The sequence below is a fragment of the Octodon degus genome, unplaced genomic scaffold (genome assembly GCF_000260255.1).
Source record: "Octodon degus isolate 3935 unplaced genomic scaffold, OctDeg1.0 scaffold00007, whole genome shotgun sequence".
NCBI lineage: Eukaryota > Metazoa > Chordata > Mammalia > Rodentia > Octodontidae > Octodon > Octodon degus.
Genome location: NW_004524583.1, coordinates 15,140,013 through 15,155,729, shown reverse-complemented (window position 1 = coordinate 15,155,729; position 15,717 = coordinate 15,140,013). Strand labels below are relative to the sequence as shown.

The following is a 15,717-nucleotide window of genomic DNA, read 5'->3' as shown; positions in this document are numbered from 1 at the left end:
ACCAATCAGAAGGCAGTGAAAGGGAAAAAATAATGCACATAGTGAAAATAGCATGTCACAGAGCTAGTGTCCTCTTGATAAACTTGAACTACACTACTAGAAGTTAAAAATGCTTAGAGTGTAAGGTATGAAGAACCAAAGGCCTTTGAAGAAAATGTTTCTGAGCACAATAATTTTGAGTGTGTCTACTTTATAGCTCCCTCCACCCCTACACGCACCCACATACCCCTACCTACTTAGCTCTTACTCATCCTTCATTCAGAAATCCTTTTGTCTACATGACTTTCATGACCCTCCAGGCTAGCTCAGGTCCTTCAGCTGAATATTCTGATAAAATCATGTTTTTCTTCTTTTGAATAGTTTCCCTAATTTGTATTTACATATGTATTATATATGATATGATTAGTGGTTGATATTTGTTTTCCTCCATTGCATCAGTAATGCTTTAAGCATTTTGTTTGAGCCATGTACATGCAAGAAAGTATATTATATACTACAAGTCAAATGTATGCATAATTATATAACATATGTGTGTGTGTGTGTGTGTGTGTGTGTGTGTGTGTGTGTGTATTTCACCATGGTAAGTATAACCATTGTTTCTTCTTTCTGCTTACATATGCATACACATATCTGTGTGCATGCACATCAGATTCAGATTCAGCTTTGTTTCACTTAGAACTCAGCTAATTTCCTTTTACACAAGAACTAAACAGAAAAAGTGTCTAGAATACTACTGGAGATAGCGAGGTAGAAGAGAAATAATTTTTAAAGGTTTTTTTTTTTTTCTTTTGGTGGAACTGGGAATTGAACTCAGGCTCTTGTGCTTGCCAGGGAAGCACTTATTTCCTTTGAGCCATCTCCCAGGCCCCAATTTTTAAAAGGTTATTCACATTTGAGATGCAGTTAGTGGGGAATTCTGAAAAACAATGTATTAATTTTCTACCGTTATCGTTTACTTCAAAATACTGCAGGAATATGTAGGTAAATACATTAAATAACATTGGTTAAAGTGATCAATTGCTAAATCAATAATCTTTATCTCTGTTTTAAATGGTTAGTGTAAAAAAAGAACCCTGAGAGTGGCATAATAAAAATAGCACTGCAGGAAAACTCTTCTGGCTTTTGCAAGTGAACACTGAAAAGACTCAAGAAACCCAAGAGTGTATTAACTGAGATATCTATAGAGCACAAGATACAGCATCTAGTGACAGAGGGATCCCAATGTTAATTTTTGTCCTGTTCTGCATCAGGTTAAGCAAAGCCATTTGTGTAAAGAAGTGACTCATGAAAAGTACTTTACTTAAACCCTTAAAAAATAGTGCTTTGTAGTTACATTAAAATTTTCAGGGGCCAGGAGATGGCTCAATAGAATAAGTGCTTCCCTGGCAAGCGCTACGGCCTGAGTTCAATGCCTGGTTCCACCAAAAAAAAAATTTTAAAAAAAAATTCATCTGGCTGAGGATGTGGCTCAGTAGTAGAGCTCTTGCCTTCTATGCCCTTGGTTCAATCCCTAGCACCACCATGAATTAATTAATTAATTAATTAAATTTAAATTTCTCATGTGTTCTTTTTTTTTTTAATTTTATTTATTTATGTGTGTGTGTGTGTGGCCAGCTCAGCCCACCAGGGGGCGGGGCTGGCTGGCATGTGGTGCTGGGGGATTGAACCGTGGTCCCTGTGCTTTGCTAAGCTTGTTCTAAGTAAGTGCTTTAGACCACTGAGCCATCTCCTAAGCCCCTCATGTGTTCTTTTTAAGAGACAAAATCTATTATTTACTGGTGTTATCACAAATATAATTAAAATATTTTATATAAGGTGCAGTCTATTCTGTGTTCCTCAAGCACTTGCTATGAGCAGATGATCATGATCATGATAGTAAGACACATTAGATAAGAATCACTAGTAGTATATGTCTAAAAGCCAAGTAATATATCAAAATTTTCAAAAGAATTAATGCCTTCTGAATCTGCAGAGATTTTTTTCCAGGGCCAGGGATGTAGCTCAGTGGTAGAACTCTGGCCTAGCATGCAAAAAACCCTGAGTTCAGTCCCCAGCACCAGGAGTAAATAGCCAATAGAAGTGTAGTGCAGCCAAGAGTGATGGTGCACACCTATAATTCCAGCACTCTCAAGGCTGACGCAAGAGGATCACTACAAGGTTAAGGCCACCCTGGACTACAAAGTGAGCTCAAAGCCAGCCTGAACTGCAGAGCAAAAACCCTGTCTCAAAAAGACAAAAAAAAAAAAAAGCAGTACAGTGCTGCCTATATATTCTGATTCAGAAATGTTATTTCTGATCACTATTTTTGAAAACACTGCTCTGAGAATTAACATACTAGGTTTTAGTGTTATCTCTACCATTAGGCAGAACTTGTTTTAGGTACCTAATCTTTTTGACATGAGTTCCTTTATTCTATAACTTATTCCTTTCAACTGTATAATGAAGAAAGAAATATATATTCTCCCTACCTCATTTGTATAGGAGGTAGTTAAAATTTTTATCAAAAAAGGAAAAGTATATATCTATTTGTTAGAATATGCATACACATCACAAATACAAGTTCACAGATAAGGTGGTGATTATTTAGGAGGGTAAGCTAAAATAACGTCCTGCTAGAAAAGCATAAGTGTGTAAGCCGTGGAGGGAGAGGAAGATTATGTGCACTTGCACCAAGAAAGGGCACACTGAGGACCCTTGTACTGGGTACTTGGGAGTTATGGATACCCAAATTCAAACCACTAGTAGCAAAGCCATTGCGTAGTCAGAAAATATCTCACTTCTAAAGGATTTGTATTTATTTGAGTGAAATGTTAGAATTCCAATACTAAGACCTTGTTCTTTGCTATAGGTCCATATTGATGTATATTTTTGGTCTCTTCCATCTCACAGCTGCTGATGGCCCAGGAGATCGTTTCATCATTGGGGAATCCCAAGCTGGTGAACAGGTAAGACAGGCCTGAAAGGTACTGTAGATTTCAGTTTCATGGACTTGGGACATCTATTGTCAATCTCTCCTATCAACATTATTGAAATCTCATAGGCTTACTCACAAGGTATCAAAGATGTTAAAAAATGGTTCCTTTAAGAACCAAATGAATTATTTCATTTAGACAGTTTACTGTAGGATATGTTAATTGGGATTGTAGTAATAATTTCATAACCTGTTTCTCAAAATATCCTGTATATCTCAAATATACAGTATATTATTTTGTCTATTTACTCAATAAAAGCAACTTTTAAAAAGATCTATATATATTAACATATGGCAGGATGTTGTGTGTGTCACCCATAAACATACTCTACTAGCGTTCTCTACTCCTACTATTGAATTTATCTTTCTTCCTTTAAAAATGCTAAATTTCTGGATAGAACTAATTGAATCTCTCCAATCACTGTGTACTGAAATAACAAAGCTAGGTTCACTACTATTACCATCCTTCTCCTACATATTTCTTTAACACTTTTTTATTGTCAGTACATATGGAAGCACATGCTAAGAGAGGGAAAGGTGGGAATGGCTTTTGCAAAAACAGCCACCTTTTTAAAATTTTTATTTATTACTATCTTTATTTTTATATATGAGGATTTGATTGTGGCAGTTGAGTATCCTAGCCTAAGAAGAAACTAGGCCTAGCTACTCAGTGGTAAGACCCTTGTCCATGTTCTCCACAGGTTGTGTGTAATCCCTCTGACCTTTTTCTTGACCAAAAAAAAAAGCAACTAGGATTAGCTCTTTTTTATAAGAGACTTACTTTGTGATTTTTAATTTGACTTTTATCAGCGGTGGACATCTACAGCATCCATGTTTTTAACAAGGCTACAAAATACCCATTACTCAAGGACTACTTGCCTAATCTTCAACTGAGTCTACCCGGAATGTATCAAATAAAACTACATGTATACCAGACACTAGGTTCTTGTGATGCAAATTACATTAAAATATTTATTACTCCTAAGAAGTTTATTACTCCTACAGATGAGGTGATATAAATAACTAAATATAGCAGCATATTAGGGGTTAAACTAAAGGCATTACACAAGTGCTATGGAACACAAAACAGAATTTGAGCAGGAAGCCTTGGAAGATTAGGGAAATGGATTGACACTGGGCTTAGAGAGTTTTGCAAAAGCAGCAGTAGGAAAGCATTCTAGGCAGAAAGAACAGGTGTGTTTAAAAACAAATTACCTGGTATACTTAGGGCAGTAGTTTGTAGTAGCCATAACAGAGCAGATTAAGGTTATTGTGGACCTTTTAAACCTTTACTGTTGCTTAAGAGAACTAAGAATTGTATTACTTAAAAACTGTCAAAATTTAAACTGTTTTTATCCTGTACAAAGTAAATAATGAATATCAATAAAAATAAAAAGAAGAAAATGACTGCTAACCTTAGCAAATGCAGGAAATATTTTACATATTACTAGAATGTAGCATTTCAATTCCCTAAGTTCAGTTGCAGTTTATATTGTCTACTCTAATTGGATATATAAATGTTTCCACATCCTTAATGCTAAGTTTAATATATATAAGCTAGTAGGAATTCTTTACCTACCATTTAGAATTGCTGATCTTTTTTAAAAATTTTCTAATTGATAATCACACAAAATAACTTAAGTTGGTTTAAGCCAAGAATAGAGAAAATTAGAAATCAAACTATAATAAAACCTAAAGTAAATTTACAGAATATATTAAACTGAATCTGAATAAATTGAGGCAGGACCATAGGCTAACACTGTTCAGCTTCAGAACAAACTGCCTTGAAATTCACTTTAACCCACTTTACCCAAAAGACATTTTTTTAGCAAATTAAGAATCTCTTTAGGCCTATTTTGAATATGATTGATTGTCCCACAACCTCAGAAGACAGCTTTAACATTAACTGAAAGACATATATATCATATTTAAAATGTTAAATGATTTCCCACCAGCAGTCACTTTACTATAAAATAGTCATGCATAATGGATTGAGATGTCCAGACAGTAAGTAGTATCTAAAATGGAAAACCATCATTTTGAAAAGATACCGGACTCTAAACTTTTCATTTTAAATCTAATACTCAAGAGCAGGGCTTGCAGCTCAGTGGGAGAGGAGAGCATCTGTGTAACATGCTCAATGCTTTTGGTTCAATTACCAGTACAATCAGTCAATCAAAATAGCTGGGTATGGTGATGCACACTTGTAATCCCAGCACTTGGAAGGCCGAACCAAGAAGATTGCTGTGAGTTTGAGGCCAGCCTAGGCTATATACTGAGTTCAGAGCCAGCCTGAATTACATAGTGAGACCCTGCCTCAAAAAAAAATCAATATATAATATTTTGGTAGAAAATTGTCAGGACTAGTGAGATAGCTCAGTGGTCTAAAGAACCTGTTTAGTCAAGCTTAGGCAGGCACGGGGACTGTGGTTCGATCCTCAGCACCACATGCCACACCAGCCCCGCCCTCGGGGTGGGCTAGACCAGCCACAAAAAGAGAGGGAGGGAAGGAGGGAGGGAGGGAGGGAAGCAGAGAGAGAGAGAGAGAGAGAGAGAGAGAGAGAGAGAGAGAGAGGAAAATTGCCTTAAAATATAACAAATCTGAATAAACCTAGAGTGTCTTTTGTTAAATAGCAGAGTAAGAGTATGTAAGGTATATAACTAAATGCTAGATCTGATCTCAAGTACCTCTTCTCCAATGACTGGGAGAAAAACAGGGAAGAAACTTGAATTGTAAGCCATAAAGCAATTTACAGGTCATGATGAACTGAACTAAGATGACATAAACCACAAACATTCATTCAGAAATATTTATTGGGGCTGGGCAAATAGCTCTGTGGATTAAAGTACCTGCAAGCAGGCGCAGTGGCTGGGGTTCGATCCAGAGCCTGCCATGCCAGCCCCGCCCCTGGGCTGTGCTGAGACAGCAATTGAGACTGGGCATGGTGGTGCATGCCTGTAATCCCAGCTCTTGGGAGGCTGTAAACAGGCTTATCACTACGAGTCCGATCTAGTAGTGAGACCCTGAACACCCTGCAGACCCTTCTCTAAAATTCAAAAAAGAGAAAAGAAACATTTATTGACAACCAGCTTTATACAAGAAACTTTCTAGACCTTGAGATGATAGACCAATATAGACTATCTAGAAAAGAAGAAGTCAAGGAGAATTAATTCGAGGGCTATTTCCAAGATATGGACAGCACTGGGGAAACAAAGAATTATAAAGCACCCAGGTGCTCACAACAGTGAATTCTTTTTCAACTTATAGGTCTGAAGGAAAAGAGGAAAATAGTGATATCTGACCCTGAAAAGATTCATAACTACAGGACAGGACCATCCAAAGGAGTGATGGCCTCAGTTAGTAGAAATGCTTAAGCTTCACCAAAGTGTAGCCCAACAGGCAAAAGGCAAGAGAGATGAAAACCCTACTTCTCTTCACTTCCTTCCTAAGTTCTTCTCAACCCCATCCCACTGTCTGAAGCTGACCAGAAGACAAGGTGATGTGAACCTAGTTAAAACAGAACATAAATGTCACCTTTCTGGGCCACAGCAGAAGTTAGAAAATGATAATGTGAGAGCCAAACCGAAAGTAAAGCAAATCTCTGCATTTTTAGGGCTCATGTCATAGAATATATAATGTATTTAATACTATAGCTAGCCTACATTATAGGTTCAAGTAATATATGTTATTGATAGTATCATTTGTATCTTTATACTACAGATAGATTTTAAAGAGTTTTCTTACAACTAAGCATCCAGTTTTACTTTGATTTCTCCTTAACCATTCCTTAAAATATGTATATGTGATTTTTTGGTAGAAAATAAATAAGTATATCATTTAACCTTTTTTTTTTCTGGCACTGAGGATTGAACTCATGACATTATGCTTTTGAGGCAGACACTTAAGCCGCTGGGCTCTCTTCTTCCCAGCCCGTAACCATTTTTTTTTTTTTTTTTTTTTTTTTTTTTTTTTATGTATTTGGCACAGGGTCTCAGACTTTGAATCTCCTGTTTTCAGCCTCCCCAGCACTGAGATTACAAGCGTGTGCCACCATGCCTGGATTCATTGCTGGCTCAGAACACCCAGGAGTGGGGCTGGCTTGGCATGCGGTGCCAGGGATTGAACCCTGGTCTCTGAGCTTGCCTAAGCAGGTTTTTAGTCTGCTCAGCTATCTTGCTGACCCCATTTATCCATTTTTAAGCATATCGCTCAGTAATAATAAGTCTACTCATGTTGTAATGGCAATATTTTTATTTTAAAGAGAATGAAAAATAATAGATTAAAATATCAGAAATGATACAGAATTTCACTAAGCAAAATGATAGGGATTCAACAATGTTTATTACATTGCACATAGTTGTCTTCAAAGTATTGCACGGATTGCCAGATATAAGCATAAAATTGGTCAAAATAAAAAATTTAAGCATTATCTGCTCCCTCAATAAACAAATAGAAATTAGTAGTACAATCATCCCATCCTGTGTATTTACATCTTTCTTTTCTTTTCTTCTTTCTATTCTCTTTTCCCTCATCCCAATTGTTCTTTCTTTTTGAGCAGTTTCTTTCCATTTTACTATGTCTATTATGCCTTTTAGATTTTATTTATACTTTCAGGTTCTTACCCTAGGGAGAAAATACAATGTTTACACATATGGGTCTGACTTATTTCACTTAAGAGTGTAGCCTCTAGTTGCATCCATTTACCTATAAAAGCCTCAAGTTGATCTTTCTTTATAGCTGAGTAATACTGCATTTTATAAAAATACCACATTGCTTTTAGCCTTTCCTCAGTTGTTGGGCCTTTGGGTTGTTTCCAAGATTTAGTTATGACAGGTTATACTTCTGTAAACATTGATATATGTATATTGCTGTGCTGTGATGTTTTCAGTTCTTATAGAAAAATGCCAGGAGGGACTAGCTGGGTCAAATGAGAGCTCTAACTCTAGTTTTTTGAGGAATCTCTCTACTGATTTCCACAGAGGTTATACCAGTCTACGCTCCCACCAACAATGGAGAAGGTTTTCTTTTTCCCCACAGCTTGTCCAGCAATTGTTATTAGTTGAGTTCTTGATAATAGCCTTTTATTGTGGTGAGTGGAATCTCAGTATTGGTTTAATTTGTATTTTTCAAGTGACCAATGCTGTAGAAAATTTTTTCATATATTTATTTGTCATATGACGATGATATTTTAAATCCTTACAAAGTAGATGTCTTTAAAAAGTTGATTGTTTTTAATGGAAAGTTTGTATCATCGCAAGATTTAATTTAAGGAAAAGTTTGAAGCATTCCTTTTTCCAACTATGACCTAATCATGACTCCTGACAAGAGTCTCCTAAGACCTGATCACAACTATCAGATGACTCTTACAGAAATACACTTTCCTTTGTGCTGAGAGAAGACAGCTGGACAGTTCCTCTCATTGTGCCATCAATATGAATACTCAGATCATGAAAAAACCGTATTTTAATTTCAAAAATAATGTTTAACTCAAGTCATTAAAACCCTGGATCATTTATGAATGATTTAATTGTTTCTTCAGCTTTATTAGTAGTTGATATATGGGCTAAAAGGTTTTAGGAAGATATCAGGAGCAATAATTAAAATTATCCTTTATCCTGCTTTATTTAACCAAAAAATTAGTTAAATACTGCATTTGTCAAATATCAGAACTTCTAAATTTATAAAGGTGCTGGTTTTTCATAGTTGTTATTCATGATATCATGTAGTCTTGCATTTTTCTTATACTCTCATATCATTTTACATTAGTTCATATTATTTAAATAAGAAGATAGTACCAAATGTAACTGCCAGTTCATCAAAAGGAAAACAAAGCTCCAAGAAAAAAAATTAATAGTCATTATCTTAAGATACATATGTCAGTTTAAATCATGTTGAAGCCTCTTGAGTGTTTATGTACCTATTTGTGGCTAGCTTCTATTATATTGGCTCAAAATGAAAAAGACTAAGATGTTTCATGTTTGTTTCTAAAAAAAAAAATTTCTAAAAACATTCGTGGCAGGTTTTCCTTTGGAGGGGCTAACTAATCAATTATCTCTTTCATATTTGTACTTTCAGCCAACTCAGACAGTAATGCCGGGACAAGTCATGCGGGTTACAACAGGTGCTCCAATCCCCTGCGGTGCTGATGCAGTAGTACAAGTGGAAGATACTGAACTTATCAGGGAATCAGATGATGTATGTCACCACCAGGTCTCACCCTGCTGTTGTTCCTATGACAGTTTTAGAAATCATTCCCATTTTCTGCCAAGTTGATAAGATTAACCTTATCTATTTGTTGTTATTTGTTGTTACACTGGGATCTTACATTGTAATGTATGGGTCAGGAGTAAGAAATTGCCTCAGGCTTAAAAATCATGTTATAGAGAGGATCTTTTTATGTTGTTGCACAATAGCATTTCAGCCATCTTTAACACAAGAAAATTTACATTCAAAGAAAGAAAAGAAACACCTCACACTGAAAAAAAAAAAATGATATTAACAGTTGACCTACCTTCTAGCTCAGAAACTTGTTGTTGAGACTACCTTCTGATAAAAAGTGAGTATGTTCAAGAAAACAAAACTTAATGATGTAGCTCAGTGGCACAGTGCCTGCCTGGCAAGCACAATCCGTAAGTTCAACTCCAGCACCAAAAAATACAATTCTAGTACCAAATAAAAAAAAAAAGAAAAGAAAAGAAAGAAAGAAACATTATCGCAAAACTTAATAGAGAAGAATCTAACACAGCAAACAACTTTTGCTTCTAGTTTTTTGTAATTCAGAGAAAAGCTATGCTATCAAATGATAGACTGGAAATGTTGAATTTATGTCATTGTCCTTTCCATTGTCTAAAGGACTGTCTTAGTTTTTCTTGTTGCTGAGAGAAAATACCTGACACCCAAAGTTAAAGGAGGAAAGCCATATTTAGTTTACAGTTGTAGAGATTTCATTTCACAATTGGCTGGCTCCAAGGCAGGGGCATGGCAGAAGAGAAACAGTTCATGGTGGACAGAAGGTAGCAAAGCAACAAAGTAGCCAAGAAGCAGCAAGAGGCAGGCCTTATATCTTTTCCCTTGTATCTTCTCCAGCCTATCTGCCCTGCACTCATGCCCTTAATCCTAGCACCCTTAATCCTAGCATTGCTCCATGAATCACTTCCATCATCACAGACTTTAGATCCAGCCACCTCTGAAAACCCCAACAATGACTGCATGAGGCTTTAGGGAACATCTAGACAGACACAAGCAATAACATGGACTTGGGCATGGGGATCTACACATTTCTTTTTTTCTCACTGAAACTAAAGGTACTTGTTAAAACCAAAGTGTTTACCAGTAATAGAGTAGGAAGAAATTCAACTGAGGTTTAAATGGCTGGTAATCTTGCTTGTTTTGTAAAGAAGTTTAAGATATATTTTTAAGCTGTTGTAAAAAACAAATATATATCCCCAAGGTTAAGTAGAGTATAAGATATTAGCAATACTGAGAGTCATTTTTCTCAATCTAGAGAGTTTCTTTTTAATCACTTTCCCACAAGTAGAGCTTATAAAATGCAACTCTTGGCACACAAATCACATTGCCTTTTATTAAAACTGTCCAAACAGGCATTTATTGGCATCAAGAAAAGCCTACTGAAATCCAAAACACATGTATCCTTAGCTGCCAGATGACAAGACACAGTTCAGGTGTCACACACAATATCATTCATAACCTATAAATGTGAATTTGAGGATCACCATTAGTTTACAGAAATCAGATTTCTACTGAGCATGCATTCACTGAAATTTCTACAGGTATTTGGTGACCTTGATGTGATAATGATCCTATCATTTATGGGAACAGAACACCTACGTCCATGTAGCTTCATTTATTTATTAGAGCATATAGATAGATAGATAGATAGATAGATAGATAGATAGATAGATAATACTACTTACAAATTAAATTGAAATTTATACAATTAAGTGATAGCACATCCTTTACAGACTACTCTTAAAATCTAATATTTGAAATTGATAGATTTAAACAGATGAAAATTGGAGAAAATATTTATTTATTTATTTATTTATTTATTTATTTATTGGCACCAAAGCTAATTTTTCAGGAACTTGTATTAGAAAGTCATAGTTTTTTACAAGCTATCAAAAATGGTTTTCTGTCTCTGTATTTGCACACATTCTGGGCCTATCAATAATAATATCAGAGAAACTAAGTTCTACTGATCAGAAATTGTTAAATTTTTCTGTTTGAAATTACATACCCTACTCTGATTGTAGGGCACTGAAGAACTTGAAGTGCGAATTCTGGTGCAGGCTCGGCCAGGCCAAGATATTAGGTAAGTTCCTAACATATGGAATGGATGGCTAGGCTTTATTGGTACTTCATCATAAACTTAGGAGAGTATGACTGCTAAAAATTCACAGCAGTGTTAAATAGCCATGTGCCTTTGAGTTTAGTAAGAAACAAAATATAAAGTTTCTGAATTCCATATCCCAAGTCTGCCCAGCCTACTTTTTGAAGATAATAAAAGTGAAAAAATGATAAATATGAGAAGGCAAAGCTATAAACATGCATAATCATGGGTAAATCTACCTATAGATAATCCAGATTATCCGACCCCTCCCCTAAATTATCTAGAAATTTGTATTAACACATAATCCAAGATTCAAATATTTATGTAATTGTTAGTACATACTTTACTGACTAGTCTTAATAGTGGAATAATCTGCTTCCCTTAAATGAAGCTATGTCCTATCATAAATAGTATATATGCTTTAAATTACTTTTCTTATAATGGAATGTTTATCCAGATTCCATTACTTCTAATTTGTCCAACATCCCAATGTAACAAAGCTATGATTTTCCCATTTCTGTAACAACAGGACAAGGTGAATATACCTCTATGGCTTCAGATCAGGGCCAACCTGGACAGTCTAAATAGAAATTACCTCTGCATATGTATATACTGACATTATTCTCCTCACAGAGCTAACCAGCTGTGGATGTCTAATTAATAATACTCAGTATTTCTGTACAAATCTTTATATTAGAGAAAGTTTGTAGTTTGTACTTTTAAATGCATATAGTGCAAAACCAATTTGTAAAATAATTTTTACAGATGAAGTGATTTATTTATCAGTAACAGAAATACAATTTTTTTTGATCCCTGGTCCCCCATGCCATGCTGGTCCCACCCCCAGGGCATGCTTAGCTGGGGACAGAGTGTGGGTGTGGTGGCATAGGGCTGTAATCCCAGCGTAGGAGACGCTGAACCAGGAGGATCACTACGAATTAGCACTGCAAAGTGAGACCCTGTACCAAATACATAAAATGGAAAAAAAAAAAAAGTACCTTTTTTGTCTTCTGTTGTATGAAGTTTTAAATTTTAAAAAGTGTTTTAAACGTCTTTGATTATTTTGCTCCTGTTTCATCTGTGGCCTTTTTTCTTTCCTTCAGTCTTTCCTTTTCTGACACTTGAGTTTCCCTCTGAGTTAAGAAAATGCTATTCTTATGATTCTACTTTAACTTTCAGACCCATCGGCCATGACATTAAAAGAGGGGAATGCGTTTTGGCCAAAGGAACCCATATGGGCCCCTCAGAAATTGGTCTCCTGGCAACTGTAGGAGTCACAGAGGTTGAAGTTAATAAGTTTCCAGTTGTTGCAGTCATGTCAACAGGGAATGAGGTAAAATAACAATAATAATAATAATAATAATAATAGGAGGGAGGGCTTTCAAGATAAAGGCATTTCTGATGTGTGTTCTGTGTTGTAAATAGAAAATTGTAGATTCTGGACCTTACCAATGGGATTACATTCCTGTAATAAAGAAAATAAGTTGGCCTTGGGATATACTTCAAATACAAAAGACAAAAAGAAGGAAACAACTAGAAATTACATAATAAGAAATATTCCCTTCCATTTATCAGAATGAAGTGTTATAAGCAATGACCTTGCCACATGTTCAGTACACATAAGTAAAGAACATTAGCAGCAAGCTATAGATATCAAACTGTGCAAACTCAGTACTTAATCTGTTGGGGCAATGACTTGTGCTTATCTTGTTGCTGAAATGATGGGCCACTCCTGTGTGAGAAATAAACCAGTGAGTCAGGGTAACTGTGCCTTGCTCTTGTTTAAAATTCCATGTGTTCTTTAACTACCAGGAGGGGCTTGGTAATCTCTCTCTCTCTCTCTCTCTCTCTCTCTCTCTCTCTCTCTCTCTCTTTCCCTCTCTTTCTCGATAATATTTCTAAAGTACACTATTCAAAACTGTTTTAGAAAATAGTTTACAAAGGGAGTTCAATCCATCTTTTTCTGAGAACTCTTGAAAAATCTCTGCATACTATTCTGCCTATGTTGCTAAAAACTTCAGTAAGCAACTCTAAGATCCTACTGATAATAATGAAAAGCAGTTCTGCTGCTGGAAATTTAAAGCCACTGGGCCAGGGAGATAGCAGGGCTGGGGAGATAGCTCAGTAGAATAAGCAGGGCCTGAGGACCTGAGTTCAATCCCCGGTTCCACCCAAAAAGAGAAAAGAAGAGAAATTTAAAGCCTTAGAATAGAACTCAGAAGTACTGAGATTTTAAAAAGTAATTCCTTCAGACCATGTTATTAAAGAACTATGTTTAACAGAGCTATATTTTTTTTCCTAGTCTCTAAGTTTGTACTGATAGTACCTCTTCATTAGCATTTTTAATTTCTTGAGTTCTTAGAAATGAAAATTTTCAAAGGTTCCTCTCGGATTCTTACACTTCTTTAAGATAAAACAAAAAAACAGCACCTTATTTTGCTGACAGAGCGCTATGTCAACATTTAGCTTATAGCCCCACATAGTGCACTGGTCATTCCTGAAATTATTGATTGACCTAAAACAAACATTCTCTTTAATTTGATCTGTACAGTGATGATTTTAATATTCCTAGGACCAACTAGCACTATATTGAGCATCAGGAAGAAATGTCTGTTAAACTAATTAAACTATTCTGATTTACTCAAATGTTTTGTGCAGTTAAGTTCATGGGGCTTGGAAAAGCTACATAGGATAACCAAATTCATAAATATTAATAGAAAACTTGATTTGGGCTGTGTTTTCTGTAGTGCTAGAATAAAATTGTTGGCTAAACCCAGAATATATTAGTAACATTTTTTAAAGCCACCTTTTACATGCTATTAAAACTGTTTACTGGTTATAAAGATGATAAAGCTTTAATAGAGATGATGTTTATATCATAGAGTCTAAAAAGACTTTGTGGCCTTAGTTCCTTATTCCCACACGCCTCATTATCTTCAAAGACATTTTGAGTGATTCTGCATGACTCCTTTCTTTGTCCTGCTGTACTTAGCATGGCTTTCAAGGGAATTAATATTCTGAATTTATTTATTTCCCATTGTAGGCATACTAGTCATTCTCTAAAACAATGGATTTACCCAAACAAACATTCTTTTCATTTAGATATATGTAGCAATGGTTTTATTATCCCTAAGACCAACTGGCATTATATTTGACATAAGAAAGATTCGCTTCTAAATTCTATAGTCTCTGGTTCCATATTGCTCAACATTCATACCCTCACTCTCTTCAAAATTAGCTTTTGTCATGACCATATATTATAGTTTAGTTCAACAAATGATTCTTGGGTACCTCTGTGCCAGACATAATATTTGAAATTGCTGATGAAAGAGAGAATAAAGCACAGTATCTCTCCTGATGGTTTGAGGTTCTCAGATATATAGAAAACTGTAGCCTCTCCCCACAGAAATAATTTTTTTCATTTACTTCCAGAGACAAAAAAAAAATTGTATTTATCTGTTACTGTGGCAAGTGGTCCACTTATGTGCTGATTTCCCTTGGAATGTTTAGTTTCACATGTATCTACTTCTTAAAACAAACATGATATGATAAGTAATATAATTACCTTGAGCAACCCAAAGATGAGAGAATTTCTTTCACAATTAAGGGAATAGATTTATCAACTGTAACACAAAGTAACAATTTAGACATTTGTTGATTTCAACAAGATATATAGAGAGATATAATAGATATATATAGATATATATATACATATATATATAGATATATATATATCTTAAAACTTAGATACCATTAAATGATTATGGGCATGAGTTGCCAGCCTCATGAACTTGTTCAGTAAGTGTATGCCAAGCATCTGTTGTATGTTATAATGCCCACTAAAGGGTTCCCTTAACTAAGCATTCAGATTTGAGGGCTGAGACTGCAGAACAGAGGTAGAGTACTTACAGAGCACATTTAAGGCATTGGGTTGAAACTCTAGCACCACAAAAAAGAAAAAGAAAAGAAAGAGGAGGAGGGAGGGAATGATGGAAAGAAGGAAGGAAGGGATCAAAGAATCAGACCAATAAGATGTTGAATAGATCATACTTTGAACCCATTTACTTGGAAAGGTATCAAACAAGAAACTCAGATCCAGCAGAGTAATATCAGCAATTTTTCAGAGGAACTAGTATTCTTAGCAGTTCCCATAGCCATCCCTAGCTGTTCTATGTATTCTCCAAGTGACAGCTAGGCAAAGGGGACAAGACTCATAGTAGGAGAGTGTGGCTTCTGACTCACAAGCCTCATGTTCTGTAGAAGAATCAATATTTCTTATAGCAATCTTAGGTAGCTTCTATGTCCTCTACAAGGTAAATGTCTATGTACATGTATCATCATATATATGAACACCCAAAGCTGTGACTTCCCTCTAGGTGTTTGTAGTTCATTTAT

General features: G+C 35.5%; 1 protein-coding gene across 1 annotated transcript in view; it reads left to right on the top strand.

Annotated features, from left to right (window-relative positions):
* Positions 1–15,717, top strand: part of Gphn (gephyrin) — an 837,950-nt gene that overhangs the window by 719,817 nt on the left and 102,416 nt on the right. The window contains exons 13-16 of the mRNA XM_023701464.1: positions 2,890–2,945; positions 9,048–9,167; positions 11,246–11,304; positions 12,502–12,655. Coding sequence (XP_023557232.1) covers positions 2,890–2,945; positions 9,048–9,167; positions 11,246–11,304; positions 12,502–12,655 — 389 coding nt within the window. The remainder of the gene's footprint in view (positions 1–2,889; positions 2,946–9,047; positions 9,168–11,245; positions 11,305–12,501; positions 12,656–15,717) is intronic.